Source organism: Aspergillus saccharolyticus (genome assembly GCF_003184585.1).
Source record: "Aspergillus saccharolyticus JOP 1030-1 unplaced genomic scaffold BP01scaffold_1, whole genome shotgun sequence".
In the NCBI taxonomy this organism is placed as follows: Eukaryota; Fungi; Ascomycota; class Eurotiomycetes; order Eurotiales; family Aspergillaceae; genus Aspergillus; species Aspergillus saccharolyticus.
In genome coordinates this window covers 1,168,054-1,185,573 of record NW_020290611.1, presented here as the reverse complement: position 1 = coordinate 1,185,573, position 17,520 = coordinate 1,168,054, and the positions used below count along the sequence as shown (strand labels likewise).

The 17,520-nt window shown below is 50.9% G+C and overlaps 8 protein-coding genes across 8 annotated transcripts; 4 read left to right on the top strand and 4 right to left on the bottom strand.

Moving 5' to 3' along the window:
• Positions 1-829: 829 nt before the first annotated feature.
• Positions 830-2,706, bottom strand: BP01DRAFT_331567 (putative MFS transporter; the record flags this gene model as incomplete). The annotated part of the gene is made up of 6 exons (XM_025573054.1): positions 830-968; positions 1,029-1,705; positions 1,785-1,951; positions 2,012-2,256; positions 2,307-2,389; positions 2,464-2,706. 6 exons carry the CDS (start codon positions 2,704-2,706, stop codon positions 830-832), a joined length of 1,554 nt encoding a protein of 517 aa, XP_025435934.1.
• A 492-nt stretch (positions 2,707-3,198) lies between these two features.
• BP01DRAFT_10071 (uncharacterized protein) lies at positions 3,199-3,778 on the bottom strand. Its single transcript, XM_025570236.1, has 2 exons — positions 3,369-3,778; positions 3,199-3,243 (listed from the first exon to the last, which is right to left on the bottom strand). The coding sequence occupies exon 1, from the start codon at positions 3,655-3,657 to the stop codon at positions 3,427-3,429; it is 231 nt and encodes a 76-aa protein (XP_025435933.1). The 5' UTR covers positions 3,658-3,778; the 3' UTR covers positions 3,199-3,243; positions 3,369-3,426.
• Positions 3,779-4,366: 588 nt separating this feature from the next.
• BP01DRAFT_352478 (uncharacterized protein) lies at positions 4,367-4,865 on the top strand. The gene is made up of 2 exons (XM_025573950.1): positions 4,367-4,490; positions 4,565-4,865. Exons 1-2 carry the CDS (start codon positions 4,377-4,379, stop codon positions 4,613-4,615), a joined length of 165 nt encoding a protein of 54 aa, XP_025435932.1. The 5' UTR covers positions 4,367-4,376; the 3' UTR covers positions 4,616-4,865.
• On the top strand, positions 4,627-6,964 carry BP01DRAFT_370557 (C2H2 type zinc finger domain protein; the record flags this gene model as incomplete). The annotated part of the gene is made up of 5 exons (XM_025576616.1): positions 4,627-4,690; positions 4,726-5,258; positions 5,318-5,572; positions 5,623-5,724; positions 5,780-6,964. The coding sequence occupies 5 exons, from the start codon at positions 4,627-4,629 to the stop codon at positions 6,962-6,964; spliced, it is 2,139 nt and encodes a 712-aa protein (XP_025435931.1).
• A 992-nt stretch (positions 6,965-7,956) lies between these two features.
• On the bottom strand, positions 7,957-9,939 carry BP01DRAFT_352476 (uncharacterized protein). Its single transcript, XM_025573949.1, has one exon. The coding sequence runs from the start codon at positions 9,708-9,710 to the stop codon at positions 8,274-8,276; it is 1,437 nt and encodes a 478-aa protein (XP_025435930.1). The 5' UTR covers positions 9,711-9,939; the 3' UTR covers positions 7,957-8,273.
• Positions 9,940-11,054: 1,115 nt separating this feature from the next.
• BP01DRAFT_370556 (thioesterase family protein) lies at positions 11,055-12,198 on the top strand (the record flags this gene model as incomplete). The annotated part of the gene is made up of 3 exons (XM_025576615.1): positions 11,055-11,143; positions 11,210-11,777; positions 11,935-12,198. 3 exons carry the CDS (start codon positions 11,055-11,057, stop codon positions 12,196-12,198), a joined length of 921 nt encoding a protein of 306 aa, XP_025435929.1.
• An 806-nt stretch (positions 12,199-13,004) lies between these two features.
• On the bottom strand, positions 13,005-13,892 carry BP01DRAFT_378556 (uncharacterized protein; the record flags this gene model as incomplete). Its single annotated transcript, XM_025577068.1, has 2 exons — positions 13,005-13,736; positions 13,818-13,892. The coding sequence occupies 2 exons, from the start codon at positions 13,890-13,892 to the stop codon at positions 13,005-13,007; spliced, it is 807 nt and encodes a 268-aa protein (XP_025435928.1).
• An 878-nt stretch (positions 13,893-14,770) lies between these two features.
• On the top strand, positions 14,771-15,920 carry BP01DRAFT_9941 (uncharacterized protein). Its single transcript, XM_025580287.1, has 3 exons — positions 14,771-14,988; positions 15,051-15,117; positions 15,174-15,920. The coding sequence occupies exons 1-3, from the start codon at positions 14,959-14,961 to the stop codon at positions 15,761-15,763; spliced, it is 687 nt and encodes a 228-aa protein (XP_025435927.1). The 5' UTR covers positions 14,771-14,958; the 3' UTR covers positions 15,764-15,920.
• The last annotated feature ends 1,600 nt before the right edge of the window (positions 15,921-17,520 follow it).

The following is a 17,520-nucleotide window of genomic DNA, read 5'->3' as shown; positions in this document are numbered from 1 at the left end:
CGATCAACATCGGCATGACATATGGAGTACTGCAGCATCACACAATCTCTCACTACCGTTCGATATCATATGATACAGTTAGTACTTCGGAACCTCACCTGTAGAGGAAACGATCTCTCAAAGACAAAAGAAAAAGATCAACCCCAGTTGAACCGTTGCCGGAAATTCTTCCCGGTTCAAGCCAATTGACTAACAGTGAACCCGGGATGACGCTGGTCGGGCAGCCGGTCCGGCGCTAAGATGTAAGCGTGGCCTGACTTGGACGGACTTCGTTTTCGCTTTGCCGATGTGGTTTGATATCGCTTGAGGTCGGCGGGAAAAGCTCCTAAGGAGCACTCCTGACGGGGATGCGCTGTCCGGCATTACCCAAGGGAAACAGTTTGATAGGCACTACGGAGTATTATACTCTCTAAAAGCTGCAAAATGCCGGCTTGGTCCCAGAAATTCTTCTATAAGGCCCCGGGATAAAGTCTTTTCTCTCTCTTTCCTTTTCTTCTCTCCTTCCTCTTCTCTTTGGTTTTCTTTTACCCGGTTGGCACGTGTATATCGTTAATCTATGAAATAACTTCAAGATTTTTATTCTTCTCTTTATTCTTAAGAGGGATAAATTTGTTTTTCGTTATGATGATCCTGTTGTGAATTCATTTATACCTCGCTACCTTTCTATGCTCTATATACAGAATTCCGCAGATCCGGCAGTCACGAGGATTGGGCCCTCCATGATCCGGTCTATATCTAACCTTCTAACTTCTAACTTCTAACTTCTAGTTGGTCCAATTTATGCCATCGAGTGTTATATTCGGTGCAATTCACGAAATGGGTGAGTCGATTATTCCTCGACTGCCGGACGCCAGTATCGTCCTCGCCAGTGAACGAGGGCTATTGGGATGAAACTTACACCCATGATGAGGGCGGCGCATACTCCAGCACTGGCGGCAATTCCAACATTCTCGAACATTGATGGGAACCTGAGCAGCCTTCATTAGCATTTGCGCAGTGCGAAAGATAGTCCTGAACATGCGACTCACCAAAACGGACCCAAGAAACCCCAGATCTGACGGACGAACGTGATAAACACTCCGATGCTTGCTGCCTCCTTGTGATAACAGTCCACCGCATATGTGATGAGCACAGTGGTTACAATCTGGTTGCCGCCGGCACAGATAGCAATGCCAATAACAGGTCGGATATTCCAGTGGCCCTCCTTTGATTGTTCAGTGCAAACCAGGAAAACAACAAGGCCCACGATGGAGCAGAGAAAGCCAATATAACTAAGCCAAAGGCGGTGCTCAGGCTGAGGCCTGCGGTGGATCTTCTTTTCGCGCAGTCTCATCCAGCGATCAGACAGAAGACCTCCCAGCTGTTCACCGATGAGGGAGCCGATGATTGGACCAAGAAATTGGAGACCCAACTGTTCGGCGTTGAGATCAAACTTGGTCTGCAGTAGAGACGGCACTTCGACCGTTGTCATGACGTTACTCAAACAGAAGACCATGGCGTACGCGGCTGCTGGAATGGCAACGCAAGGATGCGTGAACATTCCCAGCGGTCTGATAAAGTCCCATGGCGACAAAGGTGTGGGATCGATCCGCCGCAGCTGAACATATTCTCGCACCCATGCGGGCTTTCTAGTGTCATAATCACCACCAACATACCGGGTTTCGGGGCCGAAGAAAAGGTACAAGACAAATTGACCTCCGTTGATCTATGCGATGCAAAATCGAAATTGGTCAGCCACCAGCCGATCGTCTCCATGGTTTCTATATCAGTGATGAAGGACTTACTATGGCCAAGATCCAGTAAATCCACTGATAACTCAACCGATACGTGACGAAGCCAAAGATGAACGGTCCGCTTGGAACTCCCAGAGTCACCAATAGTGTCCAGATTCCCAGATACCGGGCGCGATCCTTCTTGAATGTTGTCTCCATCACTACAGCACTTCCGATGGCTTCCGGGGCGGTTAGCTGGCCCGAATCTCCCGCAACAGAGCGATAGTCCTGAAGCTTACCTGACGCTGGAGAGATAAAAAATGCCTGCAGGGCACGACAAACTGCAAGGGACGAATAACTGGTGCTTTCAGCACACCCTACATTGCAAACAAGACTGCAGATTAGGGAGAGCAAGAAGACAGGGCGACGGCCCCATCGGTTCGACAACGGCTTCCAGATCAAAGGCGCCACACCCAGGACTGCAATTTGAATGGAAGTCATGTAACTTGCATCGTTGACAGAAACGTCGTATTTGGTTGCAATTCTGAAAATCTTTTAGTAATACGACTCACTTTCGGCCTGTATGATACTTACGTCTCATAGGCGGGAATGATGCCTGCAGCAGCAAAAGTTCCCATACACGCATGAAATGCAACCAGAAGAAGGTTGACTATTTTCTGCAGGACAAGTCCGCCATTAGCCCATAAGCTCCTCATAGTCAAGAGCGCGTCGATCGCTGGAAGTCACCAACCTTCCATGACGGCCAGTTATAAGGGTCTGCAGGATCCATGCTGGGCATGGGATCGAGTTCCAAAGTGCCATGGCGTTCGAGCAGATAATCACGATGGGCTTTGGAAAGACGTGATGCTGCAATATCGGCATACGTTGAAGGAATACCGGATTCCGTGCTTTCTACAAAGTCGACATCCTCTTTGATGGGTGTCTCGGGCTCAACAGCTGTTCGAGACGGCTGCATCTCGAGTGACCCGGCCATCTCGGTGAGAAAGACCCTTGATCGAAGGCAGAAGCTAGGAGAGAAGTTCCAATATGGATTGTGCAAACTACCTGTCACTGGCGTCTTGATAATCCTCCCGGACGAGAGAAGAGTGGGTGGCAAGTGATTGTGTTTAGAGAATGAAGATGCTGAAGAATCACTGAGGCTTACAAGGTGTAAGCCAGAATTCAGAGGGTTATGCAGACCATTTCACGGAACACTGTCAAGGGAAAGAGATCCAGAGCGAGACTCCACGCAGTCTTGGGAGTCCAACCTATCGCTGGGGTCTGCAAATCTCCTCTCCGGGGCAAAGCCAACCGAATGACGAGTCCTGCTTACCACTGGGGCAAGGCTTGGGGGATTTGCGGAGGCGATTCCACAAAATGGTGAATCGCGGTAACGACAATGGGTGACTCGGTCTGTCAGGATGAATAGTGCGGCACAAATCATTGGCTGGACCGATCGCTATCAGGTCCCAGAGCATAACCGAAGACCCGACTCCGGGTTTTCCGCAGAACCCCAACCCAGCACTCCAAGGTCTTTCTCCAGCAAAGGACCCGTTAGGTCATACCGAGACGGGATAAGTTCTTTGGAGTGGATGCCGACTTGAGGTGGGAGGAGCCATGGCGAGCGGCATAACTTGCCCTTCTGGTCTCGGTTATTCTTTCTTCGGGTCCGCGTTCTGTTTCCACCGTGAATACTCCGCAATTGTGATCCATTTCAGCTGCGAATCAGAATTGGAAGTCCGACTTGACCCTGTGCGATGATGAGGATGATGATGATGACGATGACGATGATCATGTTGATAGTGCTGGAGGTGATTATGGTGATGTGATCAACCTCGAAGGCAGTGCTGGGAGACAAATCGGTCCCGGAAGGCCTCCTGAGAGGAGATTGTGGGGAGTGTGTGGTACCTGCCAGTTCGGCCGGAGGAGAACTCCACGCACCCATGCAGCAGCATCTCAGCGTCGATGTAAGGGGGAAAGCGCCTGCTACAGCCTAGGCTCGATTCCTAGTTCCCATCAGCCTCGCCCTGGCTAGTCTAGTCGACGGACTAGTTGACTAGCCAGTCAGTAAATGAACAATGGACCTTTACTCCGTATCGCAGTCCCAGGCACTCTGGCAGGGACTGGAGAATGCGAGCAAAACTTGGGAAAGTATGGAGAAGACAAATCTGGCGTCTGGAGTTAGCCGATGACTAGTCCGTACCATCACTGTCCATCGGTAATTGAAGACGGGACTGTTTCTCAGGCAAATCGGCTGTGGTTTGGAGGAGGTTTGCCGTACAATACCGTAAGAGGCATGTACTGCACATACAGTCTCTTCCGAGTTTCCCACGTGCTTTTCTCAATTGGGGTTAGTCTGGGTTGCCACTCAAGGTCTTCTGCCCCACACTTTTTTCGTTTCCCTCTCCGCCTCCCCGAACATTCTGCTTCTCCACGATCACTATTGATGGTCTATTCTTCGTCATACTGTCGTTGACTCGTCGTTGTGGAAGGCTGGCCCTTCGACTATCTTAGTCTCAATATTGCTGCTGCCTACGGAGTACTTACTCAATTGTGGGTGCAGGTGTGTGTGTGATACATCATACAACATATCTTGTGATTACTTGGGCTGCGCTTGGCTGCTTCCTTGAAGCAACACTTCGTCCACATCTCCCCACGGCCACCATGCCACAAACCACTTCCACATCCACACCTTCGCCCACGGCTACCACACCGACAACTAAGACTTTGGTCTGTCGTGTTTGTGAGAAGGGCTTCTCCAAGGCTGAACATTTGAGGGTAATTCCTCCCTAGAATTGCAGACTATTAAGTTCTTTTGTAGTGGATTGAACATAGCTAATCCTAGCATGTAGAGGCACGAACGATGTCGTAAGCACCCCGGATCCGAGCTCAGTTCCTCGTAAGGTGTGGCATCATGTATGCCTATTGGTCGTCACTTGCAACATGTCTATCACAGCACTTCACACAAAGCAGTGATTGTATCCCAATCTGTACTAATATCCGCGGTTTGAAGATACTGGATCGAAGCCTTTCATCTGCAAAGAATGCCGGCGTCCTTTCGCCCGCCAAGATGCCCTTACTCGACATGAAAAGCTACACGTCCGCGCTGCGATCACCAAGCAGGCTCAATTACATCAATCCGCCGTCCATGTGCCTCCGCAGGCGCCGCCTCTAGATCCTTTAGCCTGGGATACCACTCGAGCCACCGCGCCGGGGGTGGTTTCATCGTCGACGCCCAACAATGCATGGGAGACTTCGCAGGCGGAACAGCATCCCAGCTTGCAACATGCTGCCTCTGACCTCGACTTCACCCTGATATGGCCTGATTCTGAGAATCTGTTCCAAAGTATCATGGCGTGTGATACGACTGATCAGTGGCAGATGCCACTTGGTGCCCTGCCTTTTCCACCTGTAGTGCAGGATGTCAACGGGATGAACTTCGGCTCGCCAGATTCCTTTGACGATAGGGGCTCGTCCATAGGCGCCATTCCCTCGGGTGGTAGCCACCAGGCCGTGCGAGATGTTACTGAAATGGTCACGAGCTCGGTGAGGACTTCTGGCCTTCATGTTGATCACAAACTAACCGGTACGAATTGGACTTCCAGTCATCAAGCGTGACGGCTGCTATCAAAGCGACCTCCATAACATCGGTTTTCTTAGACGAGTGCCTTCACATGTTCTTTGTGCGATTCATACCTACCTTTCCAATCTTGCACCGAGCAACCTTCGTCTTTCGTGAATGCACACACCCTCTACTACTCAATGCTATGGCGCTTGGTTCCCTGTATCTGGGTCCCAAAGATTCCGTAGCAAAAGGAGAGGCGCTATGGCGCCTAGCCCATACTGCTATTGCTACTTCTGTAAGCTGTGCTTTCGCTTCAGCGAGGAGGGGATGCTGATGAGGCTATAGTGGCAGTCTCTAATCACGCATCGTGGGCCATATGATGCTTGCACAGGAGTGCAACTCTTAATTACAGCTCTTTTGGGACAAATATATGGCGCTTTGTCCAAGGTATGTAGCCTCACCGGCTCTTCGTAGTATCATATTTTTGACTAACTCTGGCTAGAATCGAGTCATCCGTACCACAAGCCAGGTATTTCGCCCACTCGGTTTCTTCTGGGCAAGACATTGTGGAATGCTAGACTGCGAGCCTTTTTCATTAGAGAGCGTGCCATTCCCCAGCGCACCGAGCAGTGAGAAAGAAAATAAGTGGCGAACATGGGCAGCCAGGGAAATTCAGCAACGTGCATTGCTTGCTTACCACATCTTAGACGGCCTGGTCGCGCAGATGTCCGGAGATGGTGCTTCTACACGGCACGTCGCCAATCCACTAATTCTCCCGAGCAGCGAAGCTGCGTTCGATGCCGGTAATGTCGACGAGTGGATTGCTACAATGAGATCTCAAAGATCAGAGCAGCCTTCGTTTCGGCTAGTCTTCCGCTCACTCTTTCCGCCCATCGGCAATTTTCGCCCACTGGATTATCAGTTTTCCGCTTTCGCCTTACGAGTAGTTCTGGAGGGATTGCAGTCCTTGGTTTCGGATACTGATGAAAGCGACCTGGCAGCCGTCGGTGTTCCTGACCGCTCAGACGTTCGCAGGGCGCTGGCCCAGGTGCATGAGACCATTACCATGAGCATTCATCTTTCAGCTCCGGAAAGACTTGAAGTTCTTCTTCGATGGCACACGATATGTCTGGACACGATGATCAACTCCACTATCCTCTGCAGACATGTATGCTCTCGTTACGAAATCACACAGCATGTCTCTGGCGGCTCTCGAACAATCCGACCGGGATTCGATATGGTCAAATGGGTCAATACTGAAGATGCCCGTCGTGCATTGTTACATGCCATTGCTATCCAGGATATCGTTGAGCAGTTGCCGAGAGGGCGTGCTCATGTTATCCACATGCCAAGCTCCTTGTTCTCTGCAACAACGATCTATGTTGTTTTCTCGCTCGCCGGCGTAACCAATATCCACCTCCCACGTACTATCGTTTGGCAGGACGCATTGCTCTCGCGGGCTGACCTCAACCTTGGATGTGACAGTATTCGCCCCTCGACTGGATCAGAAACTCGCCGCTTCGTTGAAGAAGGTCGGACAGACTCTCCTCCAGGGATGGGTGCAGTGCGCAATCTGCTATATGAAATGAATTCATTGCAGAAATTGTTTCGCTGCTTATTTTCTCAGTGGGGTATTGCCCACGACATGGAGGAGATCATCGACCATTGGATTACTCTCTGCCATTAGATTCCTTCTGTCGCGAGTTCGCACTGACTTTGCGACCATCTACTTGCCATCCTGCGCAGTGATCTCAACGAATTGGTGTCTAGACATCTTTCAACATTGATTGCAGCGACAGGCTACCCCGATTAGTACTGATTGCGTCTCTCAGTCACCTTTAAAGGTCACACTGTGGCGTCGGTTCAGCAATCTCCCGCAACTACGCCGCTTTCACTGTTACCAAGGCGGAAATTGAGAGCGCCGACGGAGCATTGGCCTTGTGGCTACTTGATATTGGACTTGCCATTTCTCCCGCCAGTTAGCCAAGGTCAGTCGTTATGAAGAGGCGAACAGTAGTCTGTCTAGGCTTCAACAGAACGGCACACCCTCCAAACCTCTAGAAATTGCCGAATAGGAAAGATCGCCACTGTCCTTGTGGCTGAACGAGCAGCACCACGGGGCTGGCGCAAGTTTGTGCGGAATGGCATGTCATATCCAAGAATAAAGGCCGGGGTCACTGCCCAGGCCTAGGAGCCAACGAACAGAGTCATTATTCTAACATCTCTTGCTTCTATTGAAAGGGCCAAGTAGACTGCCCATCATCGCGCGGCCCCCGCCCTCACTTTCAATACTTGGGATCGCTCAGCAAAATCGGACCCAAGCCATCGCATGGGAAGCCGGAATATCCGAACTTGGATGTTATGATTCAGGAGCTTCGCAAGAAGGTTGATGGTAGGCTTGAGGTTTGGGCCTATGGGGCCAGAAACAGTGCGGACACTCTAGAAGTACGCGGAATGGCTTTGCAGCCCTTACAACTCAATTACAAAATGAAGAGACAACTCGAAAGCGACCATCTAGTCAAATCAAACCAAAACAAGCCACATCGTATTACCTCATTGTGATCAGTCTATGAATGAGTATGCAAGCTATGCTATATATGCATTTGGAATCAACAACCACAAAAAATGCCAAGAGATTTTGAGCCATGATGAAAACGTCGAGTATGATCGTAAAAACAAAAAAAAAAAAAAAAACAATGCTGAGGCTGAAGGAAATGGGTATCTCTAGGCAATTTGATGCTCATGAGAACAGATGGAAGGTAACAACAATGAACAATGCGAAAGGGTCAAAAAAATAATGTCAGAGACAGAGAGCCACCCATGTGAAGCGCAGACGAAGCAGAGAAGATGAGAAAATAAAGCATGCTGAAACGTCGATAAGGCAACAAGACAAAACAAGATCAGGTATAGACATAAAAAAAAGCCTCATATCACTCAATCATCATGAAGGTATATATGCACGGGGTGTCGTATGTGTCTCGATGTTTCAATCGATATTAATTTGTGGTTGCACGCTCTGCGGCAGAAGCCTTATCGATGCGCAACAACGCTCTGGCGACGGACATGCCCACGTCTTTGAAGAGATCGTTGATAATCAACTCGCAAGCTCCCGGAAATCCCGGGGGCTTGGTCTCCTGCCGTCCCGTCCCCGGGGCTAGTCGGTCGATAATCTTTCCGAAGGTGAATTCGATACATTCCTCAATCATCTTCATTTTGTGGCGGAAGACCAAGAGGGACTTGTCCACAGACCCACCAAGGGCCGTGTTAAGAGCGGCAGCACTGCTATCGGGATACGGACGGAGACGTTGCGTAGGACGGTCGCAGAGAGCCTCTTCATCGGCATCGCGTTGTCTCTTGAGAGGATTTTTATCCACAGACGAGTGGTGGACGGCCAAGGGCGATGGCCGTGAGGCCAATCCCTGAGAGGAGGAATTGGTTCTCTCCTCGGCCATCCGCTGGACCGTTGCTTGACCGATGCGGTCCCCGACCCCCAAAAGTGCTCGATATCCCTGCTGCGGGGTGGTGTCTCTACTGAGTGGCCGGGCGAAGGCGGCAAAGACATCACTCCGTGGCCGAACCGGGGCGGCTACCTTCGGCTCTTCACCCCATATCGCCATCTGCTCCATCTCCTCCGGGGGTGGGAGATTCCTCAGCCAAGTGTAGACCCGGTTCATAGTGACCACAATGTCGTGCTCAGGAAGGGTGATCCGCGTAGCCGGTTGAGCCGTCGTGGTTTCCTTGTGCACTGGTGCAGCAGTAGCAGCAGCAGCGGGAGCAACGAGCTTGGGCTTGGTCCTCACTTCCTCGGCCTGACAACGGTTGTGGGCGTACTTTGCTCGGTCGATGTCGCCAATCCAGTGATTCAGAAGACCGAGAACTTCCTTGGGAATATCGACGGTCGCATGGGAGCGACCTTGTCGGAAGGCATCGAAGTAGGCGGAGCGTTTAGCGACGTAGGTATAGATGCGACGGCGACATGATTGCCACGAGTAGCGACGGCCGGTTCGCATCTCCAGGGTATTGGCGATTTTGATCCAGAAACTCTTTGGGTAGGCGTGGGCATCGTAATCATCCATGGAGGCGGCACATAATTTGACGAGACATATTTGCTCGGGGATGGTGAGTTGTTTGCCGCGACCGGGGTGGGTGGGTTCGATAGGCAGAATGGGTTTGTCGACTGAGGTAGATTGCGAAAGGGACTGTGAGGGAGAGTCTTTATCCATAATTAGAGCAGTGGCATTCGCAGCAGCGGTGGTAGTGGTGGTTGTCGTGGTGGGAGTGATGGTATTGATGATAGGGAGAGTGATGGGGTCGGGCTTGATCATAGCGAGGGTCGACTGCGAGGGGTTGATTTGAGATTGCGGTGTGCTTCTTCCCCATAAGGAGTGATCGGGCCGCACGGGGTTAAGGACCGAAGTTCCGGAATACTCCATCTCGGAAGAATCCCAATTCCCTTGAGAGAAAACACACGATCTTACAGAATTTAGGGATGGAGACAGATAAGCCCCTGGATCGTGGGGGAAGGGAGGGGAAGAAAGTGAAAAGAAAGGGTGGATGGGAAGAAGGATGGGATGATGTTGAGAGAAAAGAGGGAGAAAAGGGAAAATAAAAATCAGGAGATTTTGCTGAAATGAAATGGCCGGAAATAAGAAAAGAGTTAATGCCTGAACAGCCCAGCAGCAACTGATAAAACTACGGATTTACTGAGAGGCAAAAGACGAGAAGCAGCAGCGACCGCAGCAGCCAAAAGCCGAGCGGCGAAAACCGCGCCGCGTCCGCGTCAGCGCACGTGATCGGCGGTCGGCGCAAATTGGGTCGAAATCAACCGATCTTCTCAGCGACAACCATTTATAATGACAATGTCTGTCGTTGTAACCATTGCAGTGCATCGCTCTGCCTGTCTGTCTCAACCACTCAGACTTACACAGAATGCCACAGAGTATGGACTTAACCGCCTGATCGGGGGAGGACCGGCCCCCACTCCTCCAGAAACGCTTCATGCATGACAACTGAAGTCCCGTCCTACGCCGAGTACTACTGTACATACAGGCCACACATCACACATCATAAGTTATCCCCATTATCGTTGTCTCGGCTGCACGCTGGCCGGCCTTTGCCTTCACATTGCCATCTCCTTCTTTATCCATGAGCCTCGGCTCGCTAAGAACAAAAAACAAATCGCCCCGCCCTTTACCTTTCTAAGGTCTCAAGAGATGATCTCCCGCATTTAGTATTTCCAGCCCAGAATTCGAATCGACCCCCGATCTGCATTCCATGGATCATGGTTGGGCAATGCTATTGCTGGCCACTCGTCCAGCCCGTTCGGTGGAATCCCGGGAACATTCAAAAAGTGTCAATGCTTGGTCTGGCACTGACTGGTTCTTTCACCTGAGTCTAGTGTCGTCATTGCAAATTCCATCCGTGTTAGTCGCCCATGGCTGCTTCAACTCCATCCCACGAACTCCAGCTCCTACAGGTGTAGGCTTTGACATGAGGTGCGGAGTGGGCAACGCTCTCGAAGACCGTGGACACTCTGAGTTGCTACCCACCCCTCGCTACCCCAGAAAGGTCAGGGTTTCTATTTGAACCACGTTTAGTCCAGAGTTCGGCTCCAAACAGCCCAGGGCGATCGTCTTTCTTTCTAACACAAACGCGTACGTACGCACTGCTTCCCTGCACCCGCAGGATCATCAAGAGTAGCAACAACCTCGTATAATGCACGAGAAATTAAATCTGCCTTCATGAAGCCCATGATGCCACCGCAAGTTGAAGTCAGTATGCTGGAGGTAGTGTCATCCGTAGCGCCTGTACGAGGGACGCAAGGTCAGTTCACCGTGACAATCACCCGAGACTGGTGCACTCAACAGTATGTCTGTCCGACTGCCGTCGAGCGCCTCAACCTCCCCCGCTTAGTTGAGTTGACCCGAAACAGTTCTGTTTTGGGAGGATTCTCCGCCGCCGTTATGCTTTCCGCTGGCCGGAAATTCCTCAACCAGGAGCTGGGCGAAGGTCGATATCCCGACCCGGTGCACGCCTTCGTACAATTCCTCCGGGAAGTCTATCCGGGCGAGTCCACGATCACCTGTGACTTGCTACGAAAGTCGTCACGACAATGTGTCGTCACGGTTGAGTTGAAACGTGCTGCTGCTGCTTCGGGGTCCTTTCAAAGAGACTCGGGCACAACCACCACCCTTGGCGTTTTCACCTATGCCAATCTCTCCAGGGAGCAAGGCCTTACCCAAGAGCCCTATCCCTTGCCACCAGCAAGAACAACACTGACCAGACCATCGTTTCCCAACCGCCAAACCGAATGCATCGCAATTGACGACCCTGTCGTCGACGCCACACCCGTAACTCGGAAGATGCACTGGGTTGCGCCCCGCTCCGCCACCGGACTCTGGGGCCACCGTCTGGGGGGACACAATCGCGAAGTATGGCTTTCCTTCCGCGACGGCACCAGGATCTCGGACATATTACATCTAGCATATCTATCAGACCTGGTGAGTCTCACTTCCCTTGAGCAACTTTCTGTCCTCCCTGCCCGGACAATCTTGTACCCCAACTTCCACGGTTCCCAACCCACAAATCCCGATTCACGATCATGCAACCCCTTCAAACCTCGAAAGACGATCACAATAAACAAGAAAAATCTTCTAGCCGCTCCACCCTCCAGCCACCCATATCCCCGACTTCTATGCCAAGCACGCCATTTCCACCTTGTGTCTGTCGATCGAGTTCAAGCGACGGCCCGATCCGTCCACGGAATGGGTTCTGATCCGTTCCACCTCGTATCAAGTCGCACGCGGTCGCTACGACGTGAGCCTGCAGATCTATGATGAGTCCGAGACCCTCCTTGCGTTGAGTCAGCATGTGGTTTTTACGGCGCATCTGAAGCCGGCTAGGGCGGCAGGGAGATTATAAGGGTGACGTCGTTTGCTTTGCAAGTAGGGCGATAGTGGGACTGGGTTTGGTTAGTGGGTGTGAGTGCGTGCTGTAGGTCCAGCTATGAAATACTAAAGGTGAGGACGCTGTGAAGCTATAATTCCTGGAGCAGGAGTCTTTATGCATCACCGTTTTACAGTCTTCTACTATGCCTGGTACATACGCTATCCGTCCATTTTTCACGCGCGTATATCACGTCTAGCGATAGTCGTAGTACTGTATGTACTTTCTTGCTCTTGCTCATTTCTCGAGCCCAAAAAATGAGAAGGGAAAGCTGCATCTGAGCGAGCATAAATATACCAGCCATCAAGTCAAAGCATGAGTAGGTAGGGTTCAGGGTTCAGGGCTCAGGGCTAGGGTTGATATCGATGCCCCCCCACTCCTTAGGACTTCATGCTGTGAAGGGAGAATGTACTGCACTTTTCCGGATCCCAAAATCACAAGTTAGATTGGAGTTCATACATTAGTGTCATTGACTGTGCATACGAAAGGAGAATGTCTGAGCTTTACGAAGGCCCGCGCGCGGCAGCATGTATCATCTTGCTCCGGAGCTCGGATGCATGACAAGCGCAATGTGATCTATCGACTCCAGGAAAGTGGCCATGGTATGGCAGCTGTAGCCACTCGCCGATTCAGCCACACAAAATCGCCACTCCTTCTCTCGGAAGTTCTCAGAGGATTGGAGAACACAGAGACCGAAATGTTTATGTGGAAATGCAAGGATTTAGAAACAACAGTGAACAAATCCCACCCGAAGAAAAAAGCGTTACATATGCCATAGAGATTCAAATGACATCCCCACCAATATAAGAACCAGAAGAAACTTTGTCCATTAGATGATCGAATCCGATAAGATTGCCGTGTAGGTGTTGCGACATATCGTCCATCGTATGATAGTTTAGGTAACTCAGACCAACACCTGCGGAAGACGGAAGCCCTGCCTCAAAGCCAGCGGAGATAGATGGCAGGTCCGGCACAATGGTCTTTCGTGCATTCTTCTCCAACCGCGGGTTAAGCTGTCTCGGGGCCGCAAGCGCAGAACCACCGACCGGAGAGTCCACGATTATCACATCTTTCGATTCCGCGACCGGGGTTGCCAGCCCGGAGTGCACCACCACCTCGTTACTCTCGCGCTTGAACTTGAATTGTTCCTCTTCGCTGCCATCTTCCACAAAGATTGCCTGTACGAGGCTCTCACCGCGGATAGCACTAGCCCTGCTACCGTTATTCATGGGCCTGGTTGGGGTTTTCTGTGTGGAGACGGTGCGGCCATCTTTCCTGGATGATGAGGCTGACTGGCCGGCTTTGCTGACCCCGTTGCGAGGTCCTCGTGGGGTTCGCGGTGTCGACGAGCCGGACAAGCTATTGCGGCCCCGAAATTCGGTGAGACTGATGCCTCTGGCTTCGACTTCACCGCGTAGCTCGTCTGCCATCTTCCGCCAGCGGCGGAACCGGCCCTCGATAGAGTCGTAGCTTGCACCTTGCCCGAAGGCTATGGCCATGGCTCGATAGTCAAGCTGCATCAATTCGTTAGGATGTAGTCTTGTGGCTGAGAGGGGATGCTTGAAGGCCGGGGTGGGGTATTAGACTGTACATACCTTAAGGCCAGGATGTGCCACGATGAGCGATGCAATGAGCCGATCGGTAGACTCGGGTGCCTTCCAATTGACCATCTTGTTCAAGAAGAAGGAGAGAAGACGATGCTGTATTTCGGGTCTTAAGACCACTTGGGTACAATGTCTGTTGCGAAGCACAGCACAACACAGAAGAGCGTAGGAGATGTGAGACACTGCAAATCGAGGTTCTGACCAGAGAAACCAGAACAACAATAATGCTGTATTTATTGACAGCGCAAAACCAAGAATCCAGATGCACCTGGACCAGAACACAAGGACGTCAACAGATCTTCCCAGAAATAGAGAAGGGGTCATAAAAAGTCTCTCAAGTTTGTACTAAAAGTCCTGTTGAGATACGGGTTGCGATAGGTAGCAATCCTTGTCTGCTGGCGCTTTCTGTTTGTCGGGGAACCGCGGACAGGCAAGGAATGTACGATGTTGTGTTGCAGCGTAAGTCCGGCACAATTTGACCTGTAGAATTTGTCTGGCTCACAGAGAATAAAGATAAGCGTCCAAGAGTCTGGATCAGGGTGATGGCGTGCTGTACCTTGTTGAATGGGATGTATACCAGAAGACGAGTCACTTTGGAAAGACGCAGGATGCCGGTCGGAGGGAAAGCCCAAACAGCGGCTGCAGGCAAGTGGATTCCTGCAGCACGGCTCGAGATGGAGGAACAGATCAAAAGGCAGTAACATGTCTCAAATGGCTGCAGAGCCACCAGTCAACCAGGAGATTGGAGGAAACATCGCCGATCGTGATGCCAACAGTGGGGATGGAGGATGTTGAGAGCCGAGTTGTAAAGTTAATGAATGAAGCGAGTGTTACCTTTGAACACTGACAAGTCTACTGTACCGAAACAGGTCTTCTCACCGAGCGAGGCTGGCAAATTTCACTAAAAGCAACATTAGTTCAGTGCTAGAATTTTCACTGATACTGTATAGTCAACACTTTAAAGCAAAGAATCATCCTGACTGGGTCTTCATTTCTCTTTGATTATACTTGGTATTCCCTTCACTCTCTTCTCTTACTCTTCCCATACCACATTTGATTACCAGTCTCCTCCTACCCTCTCTATCTACAATCCTCTATCATCTAATCCAGTCTTCAACTCTCAAACACCAACATGCGTTGGACACCTGAGGCTGATCAACTAGTATGGCCCTCCCCAACTCCGTTAACCCAATCCCAAATCCGAACACTCACAGAAACGCACAGCTTCTCCTCAAGATACTCGAGACGCACAACCTCTCCGTCAACTCCAAAAAGGTTGCTGAAGCATGGCGTAGGTCCCTCCATCCCTATGCTCACATATGAATCTGATTCTCACCCTATCGCCAGCCGTTTCCGCAAATCAACAAGGCCCAACACCTCGAGCTATCAGCGAGAGACTGGTCAAGATCCGCAACATGGCCGGAACTTCCTTCAGCATCAGCAAGGGAAGCGACAGCAACACGACCCCTACTGCCACACCGCGCAAGTCCCGCAAGAGCGCCCCCTCCACGCCCAGCTCAGCCAAGCGCAAGCACGATGCTGTTAAAGCCGAGTCCATCCCCCCCGAGTCCGTGACTAAAAGTGAGATCGACGGCCCCGTAAAGATGGAAGTCGAAACCACTCCCTTTGGCATCGACAATACCCTCGACTCTACCCCGACAAGGAAGACACCTCTCGCAGTAGGAGCGGCGAATCAACTGTATGCGGGTCATCCTCTGTATGTGGTTAATGGGCCAGCTGCTCCTGTTCCTGTCGACCAGAACAGCCCGTCCAAGCGAGTGCGCAAGCAGACTTCTGCGGCTCCGGGAATGATCGATTGGACAGGCTATGACGGTGATGAGAAGGAGGTTGAGACCGAGAGTTCGGCCTCGGAGTACTGCCCGGATCCTGAAATGGTTGTCGCAACGCCTCGTCGTATGATGATGAATTACATCTAGATAGGTTCGCCGGTGTTTCGTAGCCATTGACAAGTCCGCCATCACTGGTGAGTCACCTGGGCTGTCGACAAGTACATGGCCGACATTTGCTACCACACCACTGGCTGCAAGCGTGCAAAGGCCTACGCCCTCGTCACCGCTACGGCCAAGCAGTCTTTCGTCGGTTAGACCACTGCTCTCGTCCAGGGTGCCAAGGACCAGGGTCACTTCAAGGTCGTTATGGCCAACATCGGTACCTCCCTCCTAGTTCTTGTGATGATCTGGATTCTCGCTGCCTGAATCGTGGAGAGGTTGTTGTGCCTTTGTCTTGCTTCCTAGATTTGTTGTATTAACCGTGCATCCATCGAGATTGTTGTACACTGGCGTTTTCGTTTACGGTTTCTTCGCCCGATAATGGGATGAAATGAATTCTTATCTGCAGCGTGATCACAGTTTCCAGCAGTAGCAGTATGTGTATCAAGTAGAATAGATTTCTTAGAGCTTCGCAACGAGTTGGAATAAATTCCCAGGACGCAAGAGTCCACTTCAATACATCTCGTCTTTCGATCTTCGACACCACCGTAACAACAACCGGAATCCACATCCTCATGGTGAGATAAGTAATTGAAGAACCAGATCTAGTCACATCAGCTCGGCAATCAGAACACAACGAACGACTCGATCCATTAAACTCCCTTGTCAATAACAACACCAATCATGTTTCCCTCCTTAGTGTGAGCACCCAGACCATAATCGTCTTCTGCCTCTGCTGACTCGGGCATAGCCGTCTTGGCGCGGCCTCTCTTCTTCGGAGTCACGGGCACTTCGAGATCAGCACCGTCCACCTTGCGAGGTCTTCCCCTCTTGCGCTTCTCAGAAGTAGGAGTCCCATTGACAGCTGAGTTCTGGGCACCAGAGGTACCCTTAGTGGGAGTTGAAGGAACAGCTGGATATCCATCGGCAGTCTCTCTCGAATTGGCACGTTCCTTCAAAATCCGAAAACGATGCTGGACCGCATAGGCGGTGCACTCTAAGATGTATTGCAATACGGATGGTTAGCTGGGGCTTTCATAAAGGGAAAAAGGTGCTCGAAGAACAGGATCCAGTGGGGGTGCGAGAAACTATTTGAGACATACCAGGGCCCAGGTACTGAGCAATACGTTCGTAGTCGGGCTTGAGGTTGCCGCTGGTCTTCATGAGGGCGAGAAGCAGCTTTATTATCCTTGCTGTTAGCTATGTTGTTGCTGCCAAACAGAGAAGGGAGGAAGAAGGGCATACCTTGGCATCTGCCGTGTCGTTCCAGTTCATTGGCATCTTGAAGACAAGCTTTGAGCTGATGTTTATGAGGTACTATATGTGTGGAAGTCAAGGGATGTGGTCGAGACGATAGTTGTGTATGGTACTTGTAAGGGCAAGAGGAAGAGACGAAAGTCTTAGAGGAGAGGAAGAGAAGGGGAAAGTAAAAGAAGAGGAAGATGAGCAAAAAGATATAGTAAGTAAAAAGAAAGAGATCAGGCCTAGGTATGATTCACTTAACAGCCAAGTACAGTGAGGTCTTACTACCTAGCAACCAACACATCAACAGTAAGGCTTTCTGGTTACCTTACAGAGAGTACCTAGAGCAACACACTAATTCAGTTCCATTATAACACAAACCTATAACGTGTTGTTGAATGCTTATCTTCCTGCTTCATTGAACAGATGCAAGAGAAGGCTTCACAACGCATCACCGCAAAGCTAGGTAGATTTCTCTATTAAATTCATCAAGGTGATTCTGT